This window comes from Astatotilapia calliptera, chromosome 14 (assembly GCF_964374335.1).
Source record: "Astatotilapia calliptera chromosome 14, fAstCal68.1, whole genome shotgun sequence".
In the NCBI taxonomy this organism is placed as follows: Eukaryota; Metazoa; Chordata; class Actinopteri; order Cichliformes; family Cichlidae; genus Astatotilapia; species Astatotilapia calliptera.
Window position 1 is genome coordinate 17,772,836 of NC_137435.1, and position 17,112 is coordinate 17,789,947.

A 17,112-nucleotide genomic window follows, 5' to 3' on the forward strand; every position below is an offset into this window, starting at 1 on the left:
ATTAGAGCCCCATCCACAGGGGGAAGAAGAGTGTTACCATGGATACCGGCAGAGGTGATGGTGGTGGTTTGGAGTGGGGGATGAAGTAGAGGTTGTTGTTGGTGGAGGTGGGGGGGACTACAGCTGAGACATCTGGGGGATTTAATCTGGGCCTCGTTAAAATTCATCTAATTAAATCAAAGACATGACAAGCACACATTCATACAAGCACATACCTAAACCCGGCAAACGTATGCATGCACGCAAATGTGCCTGTATACTCACATGTGCAAGTATGCACAGACCACTGAGCCACACAAATTTCACACATCATGCCAATGTCAAACAGACACACACACACACACACACACACACACACACACACACACACACACACACACACACACTGCACGCTTATACTCGACAACATCCTAAAACAAACACATTGTTCTGTTGCAGCTGAGAGCAGAGACAAACATACAAGGTGACATGCAGAATACACACTCATAGTCATCTCTCTCACACACACACAGACACACACACATTATATATATATATATATATATATATATATATATATATATATATATATATATATATATATATGCATGAGTATGATATGCACACACACAAATCGTATATAATAGCTCTCCTGCTCGATGTAATTGCTGAGTGGTTGAGAGCTCACACTAGGCCACTCCGCCCCTTAATCAGGGGTTATTAGAGGCAATGCATACAGCATTGTTCTGTCTTCTCCCTCTGCTTCACTCACACCATCTTGCTCTTAACCAGTTTTGCTCCCCAACATGTCTCTTACAATCACTCTCATTAGCATTCATAATTTCTTTTTTTTTTTGACACAGTAAAACAAAGTCAGATTACTATAAATTCTGGTTCTATATAATTTTGCTTGTAGCATATTCATCTCTTTTCCCTTTACAGAATTTACATCACTGAGAGAAGATTATTTGCATTCTCATGTCATAATGCCTCTACTGTATGCAGCTACCCAAAAACAGATACCGACCAGCAGCTACTGTTTCAAAGCTGTGACCTCTGTGACTTACCTTTGACAGTAACATAAACAGTCTGTGTGATAAAGAGCTGCGGTTGGATGAGCACACTACAGACATAGGCCCCCTCGTCCATCCCTTTCTGAACATCGCTGAGCTTTAGAGTCCCGTTCTCATACACCACCTGGACAGACATCAGCAGTATTGAAGTTAAATAAGAGGATGCTCATACATATGAGACATACTTGCTTTGCAAATTAATTTATTTCCAATTTTTAAGGATTTTCAAGATTCCATACAGGTTTTTTTTCTGTACACTACTAAATCAAATAGGACCAAAACAGTGTAATGTAACAGGCCTGTATCATACAATAAAAAGTAACAGCGATGCCACTGATCATTAAGTCAGTGTTTCAGACAGCAAAATCCCTTTTTATGGTTAAACACTTGCTTAAGCTTTCATTATAAAATGGATGTATGAAGATCACCTGCTCTATGCAGAGCCACACTGTCTAAAAATAAATTAACAATTTTAATATATATACATATACATTTTTGTAATTTTGTCCAGCTATGTTATTCTAAGTTATGAGATTCATTATGTTTTTTTTTTACAGTAAATATACAATATTTCTAAATAACAGCTGTTAAACGACAAGAACACAAGCCTCTTACGGATAATCTATACACACAGTGAGAAATATGTGTATAGATTAAATGCTTTATAGTGCTGTATGAAAAACCAATACCAAGATATATTTTTATTCATGTTATTCATTTATTTTGGAGCAGAAATGGAGAGCACTAACTCTACCTGGCGATGGTTGTCAGGCAGTAGAAGTCCCTCCTTGTACCAGTTTATTGAGTAATAAGGGTACCCAATCACACGGCAGTTTATGAAAGTGTTTCTTCCTGCTACGGCGGTGATATTCTTCATTGGCCGAATCCTTGGAGGACCTGATGGAGAGAGCAAGCAAATGGGGAGAGAAATGGAAAAACAGAAAGAGAGATGGGTTGATCAAAAAGAAGAGAGGAGGAAAAAAGAAGTGTATTAATTGACGGTGTCAGAAGCAGGTCACGGGAATTTTAGGAATAACGGGGAGGGTGGTAGGGGAAGGCTAGTGGACAGAAGAGGAGAGAAGCTTGCAGAGGAGAGGGAGAAAGAGAGGTTAAAATGGCCTGCCTTAGTGTTAAGTTTCTTTTCTGGTGGAAACAGTTTCTCACCCACCCTCAGATGTTTTCTCTGGAAAATATATTAACCTCATTTCTCACCGATGTGGGATCTTAAGGAATTTTTTTAGGTTTATGGCGATTACATATACTAAGACGTTTACTAAAATAACCTTATAAACATGAACTACATTTTTTTTTCAGGTTTAGGCGGGGCATAAATTGGATAAAAGTGGCTCATGTCTTTCTACTTTTGATAATTTGCACTGTTTCTTTTAGGAGCAAACGGAAACTAGAAGAAGAAAACACCAACGTTCATGTTGTTGTTTACAGGTCAGACTGGGCTAGAGATGATAATTTTATTTAATGCTACTGACATTTAAACACACCGGGATTTAATATAATTGACTGCATGACATCTCTAAAAAGAGAGCGTGAAATACAGAGAAAGGGAAAGTGAGTGGGTGAAACCAATGGAAAAAAAACCCCTGCTAAAATGACACTTGACTTTATTCTGTACTTCATTTTGTGAGAAGATAGCACTTTTACATGCCCAGTAATAACAGAGTTTTCATTCATGCTGACCAACCAATTCTGACGGTTTCAAAGCAAATCTTTGGGTGTAAAAACCCTCCCTTGTTTGTGTCAGTGTCTGAAATGCGCTTTATCTTTTCCACAGTTCTAAATTATGACAAACTTGTTATTAAAATGTTGTGGTCCAATAGTGACCACAACAAGCAACTAGTAAAAAGCTCAACTACCTCAGTATAAAGTCTTGCCAAGAGGCAGAGAAAGGCTGAGGACAGGTAGACAGGCAGTCAGGCCGACACAAAATGTGTTTCTGTTTAGCATCATTGGAAGACACTGTGAGCTATCACTCAATCATCTGTCACTTCTTTGTTGACCTCCTCGCCACTGTTCGTCTTGTATCTTTGTTTTTGTCTCTCCTTCCCGTCCCCCTACCTCTCACTTCCCTCTGTCTCTCTCCCCTCCCTTTCGCAGTATGTGCCAACCTTTGAAGTCGCAGCTCTGACGAGTCAAAGATGTATTATTCAGCAACACCATCACACACAAACACAGATACCGTGTTTGTGTGACACGCATGTGCTCAACTATGTCTGTGTGGCTCAGAATGCTTGCTGTGGGTCCCTCGCTGAATGAGATAAGTTGGGCGTATCACATTTGAGTGAGTGGATAAGCATAGCGCTGTGCTGCTGTTTCATTTCTGAATGTCTGTGTCCATGTACGCGTCGTGGCTGTATTTGTGTCAGTTTGTGTTGCATGTGGGCTTGAAACTCTCTGGCAGCGGGGCTCATTCTCACTCCAATGATCGTTCTGGCATGTCTGCTTCGGGCAGACTCACATGTCACAACTACACATCTCACCAATGGACAATGAAAGCAGAGAGAGTGTGTGTGTGTGAGAGAGAGGGAGATGGAGACAGTGATACAGCCCTGTTCAGTGGTGTCACTCCTCATTCTTGTTATCTCAGACGACAGTGACATCACCTGTCCTGTCACCAGAGTTTACCATCACTCCCTCAACATACATTGCCACTCCCCTTCTCTTATTCTTCTCCCATTTCAAGTACTCTGCCTCACCTACATCTCTGTCTTTCTGTGCCTTCTTAGGTTTCTTCGTTCAAGTCTCAGATTACCTTAATGTCACGTCCTCTCCATTAACAACTCACAGTATAAAGCTGGAAAGTTTCCATTTGAATATTCTATCTCCCTGCAAGCATGCATATGTGTGTACATATTGATGTGAATATAATTAGATAAACTTGATGGATGACTTGGTGTATTTGTCTTATCTATGCATGAGTTTACACCAGCACATATGCAGCTGGAGGACCCAAACTGCACAGCAAAGAAGACAGAACGAGACAGAGTATAAGGGCTAGTGAAGAAAAAATACACTCCCTTGTAAGATTAATGTGTAGATAGAAAGATGGACAAACAACCAAAAATAAATAAATTTAAAAAAGGAAAAAAGGAAATTTTGAAAATATACATATATACGAGGAAGCAAAACACATACAGAGAAAGAGGGAGAGATATAGAAGGGTACAGGAGAGGGTGGGGTAGGGGTCAGGCTATGAGAAGCCTCCGTATGACTGATATTGAAAAGTAGACAGGCACCTCTTACGTTTATGCGCGCTTGGTACTCAGCACTACCGGCTGAGTTTCGTGCGGCGCACCGATACACTCCACCATCACGAATCTGTGGGTTGCTGACGTTCACGTGGCTCACGGTGCTGCCGTCAGACAGGGTGTACTGACTGGCTCTGACACGCGACAGATCTCTGGCCACAGGCTCGTCATCCAAGGTCCAAGTGATGGTGGGTGGAGGCGCTCCTTTGGCAGCACACATCAGGGAAAACGGTTCACCCGGGACAACCACCCTCTCACTGAAGGAGGCAACAATACGGGGTGTGCCATCTGGAAACAATCACAAGAGATGTGAAGTGTGAATTTGGAGGAAAAATGTTACTTTTGCTCCTCTCTAAGCTAATTTCCCGAGTTCAATCTTTAAGCCCACTCTCTTCTGATTTGCCCCTAGCAAAGAGAATTTGAACAGCAGGTAGGCGGGGCTTCTGTGTTTGTAGCCAGAGGTGTGTCCCTGAGATGACCCTATTAACAAGTTCCTCTTTCGCTGACAGAGCAACAAAGTCTTTAGAGCAGAATGAAGCCTGTGCTGTTGGCTCACATATACTACTTGTAAAAATATTGTGCCATTATATTTTGCTAGGAAAACGGGAAAGGGGTGGGGGGCAGTGGAAACACAGTGTATACAAGAACAACAGAGTCAACATCTGATATGACCACCTTTACTCCTCAACACAGCATGAACTCTCTTAGGCAAGCCCATTCTGTCACCCATTCTCTGGGTCAGTAATGTTGAGGTCTGAGCTCTGGGGAGGCCAATCCACGACTGAAAGTGTTCCACTCTGTGTTTTTCTATTCAGACATTTTATTGCATTAGCAGCTTGTTTGGGATCAGTGCAGAAAAATCAAGACACCTTCCAGATGATATTGCATGGCGGATCAAATTCTGATGGCACTTTTCTGCATTCATAATTTCATCAATTTGACAAGATGCCCAACACCACTGGCTGAAAATGCAACTCCACACCATAAATCCTCCACCGTGTTTCACAAATGGCTGGTACCTGGTACCTCTTTTCTGATTTCATCAAATAAATTTGGAAAATAACTTTAACAGAAATGTCAAACTTGGATTAATCCCTCCATAAGACCTGTTGCCACTGCTTTTTAGTCCAGTTCTTGTGGAATACCTCAGCCTTTTCTCCCTGTCTCCCTCCCTTAAGAACAGCTTCTTGACAGCCACCTTTCCACTGAGACCATTTCTGATGAGGCTTTGGCAAAAAGTATATGGATCAACTAAAGGGCCAGATGCATCTCTCAGGTCCTATGTCATGTCTTTGCTGGATTTTTTTTTCTTATTTCATAAGAACATGGTTTTCAAGTCTTGTTCATCTGCTGTAAACAGTTTTCCGAGCCTGCCACTTCTTCTTTTATAACCCACTTTCAGTCCAGTTTCACATTGCACACCATACAAAAATATGACACTTTTTCTATGCTGTTATTTTTGAGCCTCTATTCTGAGCGCACATAAAAAATTTTTGCAAGTGCAAATGTTGCATTTTGAGGATACAATTATTTTGAGCAAAGAAACGCTTAATTTGAGCCAACAAAATTCATTGCTTGGGCAAGAAATGTATTTCAGTGTTTGCTATTATCCATATACACACAATAACAGTCCTCTCACTCAGTTGTTGGCGTTGCTCTTGCTCAGATCTCTGCTCTGTGTGCTGACGGACATCTGCAGACCTGCTCAGCGGAAAATGGCTTAACCCAAACATACAAAACACATTCTTCTGAAAATGGCCAGGTACAAGAACTGGTCTGAATATGGATGAAAACGCAGCAAACAAATCTTGAACAACTGTTGCTCAAGACCACTTACAAAAAAATAAAAATTTCAAGTCGGGCTCCTTGTAAGGAAAATATAGGGAAATAAGGAGTAGCTCAGGACTTTGTGCAGTACTCTACGTTGAGATGATTAGCTGGTTACTCCAACATTTATGGAGGAAGGCAAAGTAGACTTGTTTGGGAAAAATATGGATATGTCTTCATGCTTAAGTTGGAATGATTACTTTCTTTGACTTTCTGTAAGAGAGCGATTTGATAAAAACTAAAATGATATATTCCGATTTCCTAGGATTAAGTATGGTTGTGGTTGGGCTGGGATGGTCAACAATGACTGCTTAGACTTCAGAGGGTTAATATGAGTATAGACCACTGTAACAGTATATGCATAATAGTAATCAACAAAAAGCTGTTTGTTGTTTATTATTTTTTCCTTTTCTATATGTGAACAGTTTTGAGTAATAGACATAGACAATTTCTTACAAATATTAGAAGCATAATTTTCCATACCTTCTAGGAGAATGATGGAGAAGTCCTGGGCAGTCTGGCCTTTGCGTGTGGCAAAGCACTGGTAAGCACCCGAGTGTCTTTTTTGTGCAGCAGAAATGAACAGCGTCTCATTGTGAGCACCCTGGATGGAAAAGTGCTGATCAGGCAAAACAGGTTCTGTGTTGCGGTACCAGGACACCATATAGTGAGGAGAACCTTGAACAGCACAGGAGAGGATGACTGTACTGCTGATCCCTGTCTTCAGATTTTTGGGAGACAAGGTAACCCGCAGTGGCTCTAAAGGTGGTAGAAGGAACAGGCAAGACAAAGTAAATTAAAAAATAAAAAGGGATGAAGCGGTAAGCAGCAAGCAAGCACAGAAGCCAGTTGCTACCCAAATATTGAAGGTACAAAAACTGGTGCGTGTCCCTCGGGCACTAAAAAGTGTATTATTTGCATTGTTGCGCAAGAGCAATTTTTATTGAGCTATTCTGTGCTGTTCAACACAAATAACATGTTGGTATAATAAGTCTGTGCTTTCTGTATGTATATCATTTTTTCTGACTTTTTGTGTTTGTGTGTGCGCGCACGCTCTAAGCAGCGAGGAAAACCGAGACAGAAAGACGAAAAGGGGAGAAAATGTCAGTGAGCAATAAAGCAGCTGGTGTTAGGTGCTGGAGGCTGCTGAATGTGTGTGAGCATGTGTGTCTCTGTGACAATGAATGTGTAAGACTTTCTTCATGGGCACTGAGTGTATATACTGTATGCTTGTCCAAATTTGTGTGTGTGTGTGTCCCACCTTGCATGCCCTGTCACTTGAGGTTTGTAGGCTGTGCAATGATGTGCCCTGTGGCCAGTGTACTCAGCGTCCACTAACTCGTCTCAAGCCACCCTCAAATTTCATCTCTTATCTTTACCAACTCCATAACCTCCTCTAAGTGTTCTGTGTCTTCTATGTGTGTCACCTTTTAACATCTCTTATATTAACATTAATGTTATTGTATATATTCCATAACCTTCTCCTCTCTCTCACACACCCATCGGAAAATGGAGCGACAGGCCTGCATGACCACTGTTCTCTGTCACTGTGGAGACGCTTCACTGCGGTTTGAGAACACAGTGGGGGAGCAAGCCATCCTTAAATATCAAGCTCATGCTCGACCTAGACGAGGGTGGCCACGGCAGAACCGACAGAGCTTAAAAGATGTCTCTATTGCGGTTTGTGTCCTGATGTCACATTTACTACTTCTGCCTATTGCACTCAGTTGCTATTTGAGGGGAACACTGGAGGACAGGAGAGGCAAATTAAAAATTTACCCACCTATCACGTTGAGGTGACCCGTCACCTCTTTGGAGCCAAAGCTGTTGGTGACCTCACAGATGTAGTTGCCGCTATCCTCGAGTCTCAAGTCTGAAATGGTGAGACCAGTGATGCGCCGTGTCCAGCGCGAGTCTGCTGGTAATGGTCGACCATCCTTTAGCCAACGGATGGTCGGGTTTGGATATCCAGAGGCGATGCAGGGCAGCTCCACATTATGCCCCACCTGCACCTCACTGGACTGGAAACTGTCCAGCACTGATGGGGTGGACTCCGTAGGGTCTGTAGGTTATAAAGGTCACAAAAAAGTTTTATTGATTTCAAACACCAAAAATCTCAAAAACTAAAACTTAAACACAAGTCTCTTTTTCATAGAGTAAATTGTTGCTTACCCAAAACAGAGAGCCTGGCTCCGTTGCTCTGACGAGTCTCTCCACTGTACTTGTGCTTTGTGATGCAGCGGTAGGTGGAAAGGGCATCTTCCTTCTGCACTTCTGAGATGTACAGCGCGCCAAATGAGGTCAGGAAGAATCGATTGCCTGTAGAGGAGAGCAGAACAGGAGCGGGTCAAAAAAACATACATGCTGTTTATGTATGTCCTGTTTTATCTTTCGTAGGGCTAAATAATAACAGCATGTTTTCCATTTGATCATTTAATTACACATGTATAAGTTCTCAAGATTCACAAAGGTAACCCTATAAGCACTATATGGACAAGTATCGGATCCCAACTCTTAGTCTTTGAAGTCGATGTTTTCAGTCCCATTGCCACTGCACAGCAGTCTATCTTTAAAAACGTTTTTGTGAAGGAACGGGTTGTTCCAAAGAGCTCACTGAATTTGAGTGTGGCACTGTAATAGGATGCCACAGTCCAAACAAGTCGGTTTTCCACCCTAGATTTTCCATGATCAACTGTGAGTGGTATTATTGTAAAGTGGAAGTGTTTAGGAAGCACTTCAAAGTGTCAGGCTGCATTCAATTACAGTGTAGACAAAGTATTTAAAAGTCACCAAATCAATAACTGCAGAGATCCAAACCTGCTCTGGCATTAACATCAGCATTAAAAACTTTGCACTAGCAGCTTCATGCCAAGGGTTTTAATGGCTGAGCAGCTCCTGTAGGTGTTAAGGGTAGGTGGCCCAGAGCTTTTGTTCATATAGCATATGTGCGCTGCTGAAGAGTTGGGGCTACTAGCTTCACCAACACTGAGCATATCTGTAAGGAAAAAAATCACAGTTTTTGGAAGATAAAAAGCACTTCTATAATATACATGTCATCAAAAGACCCGAACACATGGGTGCTTTTAACTGACTCTGTCCCGTTCTTTTAGTGAGATGTACACAACGGGAAAAAGACATTTGAGAGGAACAAGAAAGAGAAAAGAGAGTGGGGAGTTATTGTAAGCGTTAATAATTGATGTGTCGGTGCGTGTTATGGTAACAGCAGATTAGCGTCATTTTCATGTCACATCAGTGACTGCTTGGACTGGCTGTGATTTATCTGCATGTCAATAGACAGAGTATCTGCACATGTGTGTATGTGAGAGAGAAGAAAAAGAGAAGGAAGGAAAGGAGATGAGGAGAGTGTATTTCAGTGTTTCATTCTTTCCGCTTCTCTGAGTCTTTTTGTATTCTGTTCCCCCCAAAGGGTTATTTTAGACAGTGTGCACTTCAGAGTTTGTAGTAGATTGCAGATTGTTTGGTTATGTGAATGCTATTACAGTGTGTGTGCGTGCATTTGTGCAAGTGTCTGTGTGTGTGAGAGTGTATGTGAGTGTAAGAACATGGTGACTGTTGTTTGCCGTACACGATGTTTCAATATCTCTTTGCAGTGTTGACAAGAGAGAGCTTTAGTAAAATGCAGGTGCATTGAATAGTTGAATACTAGAAATATGTGCCAAGCACAAAAAACACTCTTACTCACTCACACACACACACATGCTCCAAGCAATAGGTCAGCGCCTAGTCGTAGCACAGCATTATTATTGTTTTTTAGGGGTTTTTTTTAGAAACTTTTAGGGTGCAAGCAAATCAATTGGTTTATGGAAAACAGCTAATGTAGTGTTAAAACTTTATTGCTACTGTTTGTTTTTTAAACACTTAAATTGTAAAGTTTTAATCAGGAACATAGCTAATAATCATTTTATTGACAAGATGATTTAAATGATTATTTGTTTACATTTTTATTCCTTTATTGTGGCTGGCAAATGGTGAAAAACTGTGTATAATACGTATATGCATATGTTTACTGTGTATTAAGTATCAATAACCAGCTTTGTATCTGTCTATGTGTGTGTGAGTGTGTGTGTCTCCTACCACAATGTGTGCAACAAAATCAATGCATTTTATGGCTGCACAAGTCCATCCAAAGGAGATTTATAAAACAGAGAAGACTGACCTGGCTTTCTGCCACACACACACTAACAAGACTGAGATATGGCGGAGAGTCGCGGCTGTACTTCTTCACCACAGTCACACCTTGGCATTAATCTTTGGTAATAAATACAGTCCATGGGGCCTGTTTGCAATTGTCCATCAATTCTTTTTTGTTATCTTGATTGTTAACACAGTTTAAAAACATAAGTTAAACACGGCTCACAGACTTGTCAACAAACATTTTGTTAGAGTTGTTGAAGTCTACAAGAAGACTCAGATGACGTTTTAACTTGTTTGGTGTATTTATTCATTATTTGATGAGCTATATTCACCTGGATGAAATCTGATCACAGTACCTTCCATTACAACTCAGAGCACTTTGTGTTTTTTACATAGAACAAATTCCTTTTACAAAGACTTTTTCTTCTTTAGGCCTCAGTCTCACATATCTAGAGACGTGTCAGTGACCCTCTCCAACCTCTGGTCAGTAGGTAAGGTGTATTCCCTGATGCTTACTAGCATATCACTATGGCCGCCCTTAGTTTTCATGCAAGATGCTGCCTTGCCCAAAAACACTCGATCAAAGCAATCTGCTACAATAAAGACTGCTGCAAATGCAAGTAGGTGCACAGCAGCAGTCTTTGCAAACAATTTCACCTAGCAACTGACAGCAACTTCCAGGACTACTTGCCTGTGTGTCTGGGGCCTTATACACTGTCATCCAATTACAGATTGTTTGTCAATACCAGGCATAAATTGAGTGATTTATTTAAGGCAGTTAATTCTAAAACAGGATTTAATGCATTTGAACTAATCGTGAAAGAGGCATTACAAAATCTTTGTGTGTCTGTGACTAAGCTGTCAGAGTTCTGAATATGCATACACACGGCAGTGTCATCTTGTGCATCTGCATGGATATATGAAGTTCACACATGCGTGTTTTCATGTGAGTCAGACTGTTGTGCTGAGTGCTAAGCGACGTAAGCTATAATTTCCAAGCCTGCCCTTTTGTTCCAACCTAGGTATTAAGCCTTACAGGATAATATGCACTTGGTGAGTAGAACCCTGTATAACACACTGCTACACCCTGTCACAACATGCCTGGAGAGAGGAAGACAGACCAGAGGGGGGTGACGGGAGGGAAGAGTGGTGGGTAGAGTAAGAAATGGCTAAGAATGGAGGAAAGGAAAGTGATGCAGGGGACCTTAATGAAAAGGAGCTTGTCACTGCTGACTGTGAAGGAAACTTATGCCAGCCTTCTCACTATTTTTCTATACTCTGTTCTTATCTTGTGTTTTTTTCTCTCTTGTTCAAACTGCATAAGGATCCAAGGAAAAGAATTCATCCTGCATCATTTTTTTTTCTGTGTAACCGATTAATTTATTCTGTAAATTAATAAATATCATTAAATGTTACATTAAAGCTGTGGCTACAACTGTAGCTTGCCTCCACCAGTGTGTGAATGTGAGAGTGAATGAATAGTGGAATTGTAAAGTGCTTTGAGGGTCTCGAAAAGCGCTATATAAATGCAATCCATTATTATTATTATTATTATTATTATTATTATTAAACATCAAATTTCACCAAACCAAAATAATAATTAGAAATTAACATAGAAAAAAATCATAAACTAACTATAGATTGTTTTAGCAGTAATGATGAACAGTATTTTCTATTCTTATTAATATGCAGACATTTTCTATGTTTTAAAAACTATTTAGAAAAACAAAAAAACCTTCAAAACCTGAAGTGACTTTAAACAGAAAAAACCTCAAGGACATATACAGGATGCTAACAGATGGCTTTTTTGAGAAGCCTAATTTACCTTTTAATCCCCTTAGATGTCCAGCTGTAGCATCTTCCATAAGTAGGGCTGCAGTGGTATACCAGATTAAAAGCGGACATGGTATAAAAACTGAAAGTTATCATTCACTATGCATCTTATTATTAATATGCTTTTTCAAGCCAACCTGCATGCACATATCTTCTTTCCTTTTCAACTGCCTTCCAGTCATGGTCATTGTAGCTGGTAGCATTAAAAAAGATTTTTTTTATATACATGGTGATCATGGCTGACATTTGGTCCTTCAATGCTGTGATTTAAATGTGTATCCAGTGTGTAAAATTAAGATAAAAACAGAAAATGTAAAAAAAAACATGCTCTATTTTCCCCTTGACTGCACTGACCAAAGCTTTCTACCACTCTTCCTCTTCTTTCACTACTGATATTTAATTTCTAGCCACTCTCTGCTTCCCTGCTGTCTTTGGAGATGTGACACACCTAAAACAGGCAGCGACGGCGAGAGGCAGTGGAGTAGCGGAAGGGTCTGGACCTACAGGGAGGAAGACGGCAGATGGAGATTGATGGAGGGAGAGATAGGGAGATAAAGAGAAACATGCCGCTGGGAGTGACACAGGAGGGAGTGAGAGTGAGAAGGATGAGGGGCCTACAGGCCTGAGAGCCATACATGGGTAAAAACAATTCTTCTACATCTTTCTCCATCTCCCGTTCTCTCTCTCCTTCCTTGCAAGCCTCTCCTTGTGGGAGAGGAGATCAATTCTCGTCTAGTCTGCCTTCGCCTCCAGGAGTTTGTTGATGTTGTTTTTGAGTGTGTGTTTGTATGTGCTTCTGTGTCTGTATTTTATTTATTTATTTTACTGTAGGAAGCTGGATGAGAATTTTGAGGTCTATCCTACACCCAAGGGAGGTGCAAAATCCTCTCACTTCCTCCTTGTTTTCCAACCTTTTCTTCCCTTTTTTTGCTCTTTTTTCCCTTTTTCTGCCTTCTGCATGGCATCTATTCTCCATCCCCAGTCTCTCTTCCACTCATTTCCCCTCTGCCCTCCACCTCTTTCTGTCTCTGCCTTTTTCCCTCTTAGTCTGTGCTCCTCTCTTTCAGGGGGGTCTGTAAGTAATGGAATCAGTTCAGCTGATCAGCCTGAGGCATCAAGTCAAGCCAAGTGCAGAAGCTGCTGCTAGATCTCTGTGTGAGCGTATGCGCACGTATGCCAAAAATTCCACAGGCAGACACATACATGCAAATAACGAGATGCTGAGACAGGGGGGGGCAATGAAAAAAGGATTAAGGAGCCCTGGAGCATCACTTGTCTTCCCCAAAGTTCCCCTAGAGAGAGGACACTCCTCTTTTTTTTAAGATATAGTGAAAAGGGGAGAGGAGTTGGAGGCAGAAGATGAAGGGATGTAGGAAAGGTGATGCTAAATATATTCCAGTAGTATATGGCTGCCATTTTCAACAAATTATTGTCAAATAGAGGAGGAAGGAACGGTAGCATAAGAGCTCATAAAAAAGGAAAGCAGTGAAGAAAAAAATGATAATGTTAATGTAGTGATGTTGTAGCCACAGGGGAGGCTCGGAGAAGGAGACGAACAGATCAGATATGAAAAAAAAGATTAAAAAGTACCTAAGAAAAGATATACATATTTTGAGATGTTGACTAGACCAAGGAGATGAGGAAAAGATAGAAACAGATAAAATGGTTCAGGAAAAAGAAAAAAAAAGTGACTCGGAGAGATACAGAGCGAGAGAGGAAATGGCGTAAGTAAAGGGGTTTGTTCTTGGTGCTGCCATGCAAATGAAAGCGGCGCTGCAGCAATGCTAACTAACAGCAATTCACACTGTTGGACTCATCACTTATTAATGCTCCACAGCTCCCCCCTCCCTCTCATCTCTTTCTCTCTCCCTCTCTTTACCCATTCCCCTGTCCCCTGCTCTCGCCAGGATCTCTCTTTTTTGTTCACTCTCTCGCTCGCTGTTGCTAGGGCCCGTGCACTCACGTGATAACAGCTGGGTAGGGGGCGCTGCGGTAGCACACAGCGACGTGCAAGTGTGCGTTTCATGTGAGTTTTGTGTGCACGTGTGTCTATGTGTGTGTCTTTGTGTGTGTGTGTGCGTGCACGGTACCCTTCATTAGAGGTAAAAACGAAATCAGCCATTTAAATGATGGCAAACGAGATCAGAGGAGAGGAAAGGAACTGCTGAATGGATCTGTAATTGATTCACAAGTCTAGGCTATAGGCCACAGAGGAGTTCACCACATTTCTCTGTGCATCCTGTCACTTTATTTTTTAGGCTGCACTAGTTAACAAAAACACTCATAACATCGAGGTTTGCCTTTCAGATTTTGGGCTAAATGGATTGCAGATTTGGTACAATGCAGGCCAGTAGTTGCGCAAATGGACTTCTCACAAATGCATGTGCTCACAGACACACACTAACACACACACACACACACACAGTGAGAGACACTCACAATCTGTCTAACGAGCTACACTATTCTTACTCCCACTGTCTTACAATCCACATTTGCAAAGTGCACTCAACAAACTGTGAGTGTGTGTTTGTGGTGAGTATCCTCACTACAGCGTGTTGCAGCAATGAACAGACAGTGGAGTACACCTACACATTCCTTATTTATTCACCTCCTCCTGATTTACCTTCTCGTTTCTATCTTCCTTTTCTTTTCCACTCCCTCCATTCAATTCGTCTCCATCTACCCTCCATCATTACAATGCTACTTTTAATGGTCAATCTCTCTTTCAGACACACATAAGCTGTCACATATGCTACAGTGACAATGAAAGATGTCTACTTTGTGTGTATGTGTTGTCACAGCCAGGGATTTAGGCGTGTGCTTTAAAAAAGATATTTTTATACAGTCCTCCATTTTCAGAGGCTACAAATTAACTGGACAAACTAGCATAATTTTAAATATAAAGATTGCTTTTAACACTTGCATGAAAATCTTTTGCACTCAATGAACCCATGAGCATCACAAAATTCTGTGTTTCCTCACTTGTGATGCTCTGCTAGGCCTTTGAAGCGACTTCCTCCATTTGCTTTTGAGTCTTTTTCCAGTTTTTTCTATTTAATAACTGAAAAGCATCATCTGTTGGGCTGAGATCAGCTGTCTGACTTGTCCATAGAGGAGTATCCTATTTTTTTTACCATGACAAATTCTTTGATTGCTTTTGTCTTATGGTTAGGATGATTATCCATTTTGCGCTGTTGAATCAGTTTTGTAGCATTTGGCTGAATCTGAGCAGAGTATACTGCCTTGTACACTTTAAAAGTCATTCTGCTGCTTCTATCAGCAATCACATGATCAATAAACACTGGTGACCTGGTTCCACAGGCTGCCATAAACGCCATAACATTGCCTCCTCTATATCTGACAGATGATGTGTTGTGGTCGCACAACTTGTACAAGTTAATCTTGTCTTCTTTTCTTTTTTTCAAAACTGTAGAGAGTCCTTTAGATGTTTTCTGGTAAAGTCTAATCACGCCTTCCTGTTGCTGAGTGTAACCAGCGGTTTACACCTTCTTGTAAGTCCTCTGTGTTTGCATTCATAAATGCAGTCGACTTTGACAGTGATATGCCTGCTTCCTTGAGCATGTTCTTGACTTGGTGAGATGATGTGAAGGAGTTTTTCTTGAAATGGAGATAATTCTGCGATCAGCCACTTGTTGTTTCTGTGGTTTTCCAGTCTTACTGGTGTTCCAGAGTTGATTAGTGCTAAAATGAATGTATACTGGTTTATTTTGCTTTTGCAGCCTGATGATGGCATCATTCACTTGAACATGATTGGCATATAACTGGCCTAATTTGGGGCCTGGAAATGGGGGACTATAGATAAAAATGGCTCTAGGGTTAATTCAATATGAAGTGTAAAACTCTGCACACAATCATATATTGATTTAAATAATCTTTTTTGAATGCAAACCCCCTATTAGTGTACAGACACAAAAATATATAACCATATTTTAGTCAAAAAAAACTTATGGAGCTATCCAGGTTTGCAGACACATTATTACTGGAGTGAAAAAATTCTTATGTTCCAAAATGTAGATATTACTAAGCCAGTGCAGTGTTGTTACCGTGAATCCATTACCACTATTAAGAGACAGTGTGTTATTTAATTTGGTTTGATGCCCTTTAGTCCCAACTGCTTCACTTGGAGAAGATGTTCTTTATTCATCTAAACAAGCAGAAGTGTAGAAGTAAATATTCTCGAGTATAGTAAAACAGGAGTGCAAAAGCATGCAAAGGCTAAAACTGCACCTGTGTGAAAGGCCTCCTCGGCTTCCCATTAAGCCCATGATTTTATGAGCGCATGTATCTGTTTCTTGCAAACTATGAACTATATATTTGTGTTACGATGGAGTAAAGCCAAAGCATGTCTGTCTAAAATATGTTTAAATGGGTTATGATTAAGGCTAACATAGGGTTTTCTCACATTGTGCACCCTTCAGTGTGTAGAGACTTTTTAACAAGCTAGAAAGCCAATTTATTTATACACAAGTCAGTGCAAATGGTATCTTCAAGAAGAAATATCGAGTCACTATATCAGATCAGAACAATGCATACTTACATTTTGCAATGCTCTCAAATAGTAGCTGAAGTAGCACCATGGACAGCTCTGTTGCTAGAGCCCAAAATTGTCACAATCAAACAGTGTGCTTTCCTTTGATAATCCTACCTATAGTGAATACTGTCTCTGAGCAATAAAATAATAGTGTACAACACTGTCCATTGATATTGCCCAGTTCATCTCCAAACACTCATCTCATGACCACATGATTCTTTAACCACCCATCCACATTAGAAGTACCATTTAAGAATCAACACTTCATCCCTACACATGCGTATTTATTTAAATATTACAAGTTCTAATAGGTTTGTTGAAATGTCAGGTATTTTTAACTCCTAAATAATATGGGTTTGGGGAGAAAAAGGCTGAAAATCAATGGTTTCTTTAACCTGTTATCCTACTGGAGGCGTGCTAATCCTTAATT

The 17,112-nt window shown here is 40.7% G+C and overlaps 1 protein-coding gene across 1 annotated transcript in view; it reads right to left on the minus strand.

Moving 5' to 3' along the window:
* Window positions 1-17,112, minus strand: part of dscaml1 (Down syndrome cell adhesion molecule like 1) — a 113,821-nt gene that overhangs the window by 29,899 nt on the left and 66,810 nt on the right. The window contains exons 4-9 of the mRNA XM_026191298.2: window positions 8,315-8,461; window positions 7,926-8,204; window positions 6,626-6,901; window positions 4,304-4,603; window positions 1,807-1,949; window positions 1,047-1,176 (exon numbers count right to left, since the gene is read on the minus strand). Of these exons, the coding sequence (XP_026047083.1) occupies window positions 1,047-1,176; window positions 1,807-1,949; window positions 4,304-4,603; window positions 6,626-6,901; window positions 7,926-8,204; window positions 8,315-8,461 (1,275 nt within the window). The remainder of the gene's footprint in view (window positions 1-1,046; window positions 1,177-1,806; window positions 1,950-4,303; window positions 4,604-6,625; window positions 6,902-7,925; window positions 8,205-8,314; window positions 8,462-17,112) is intronic.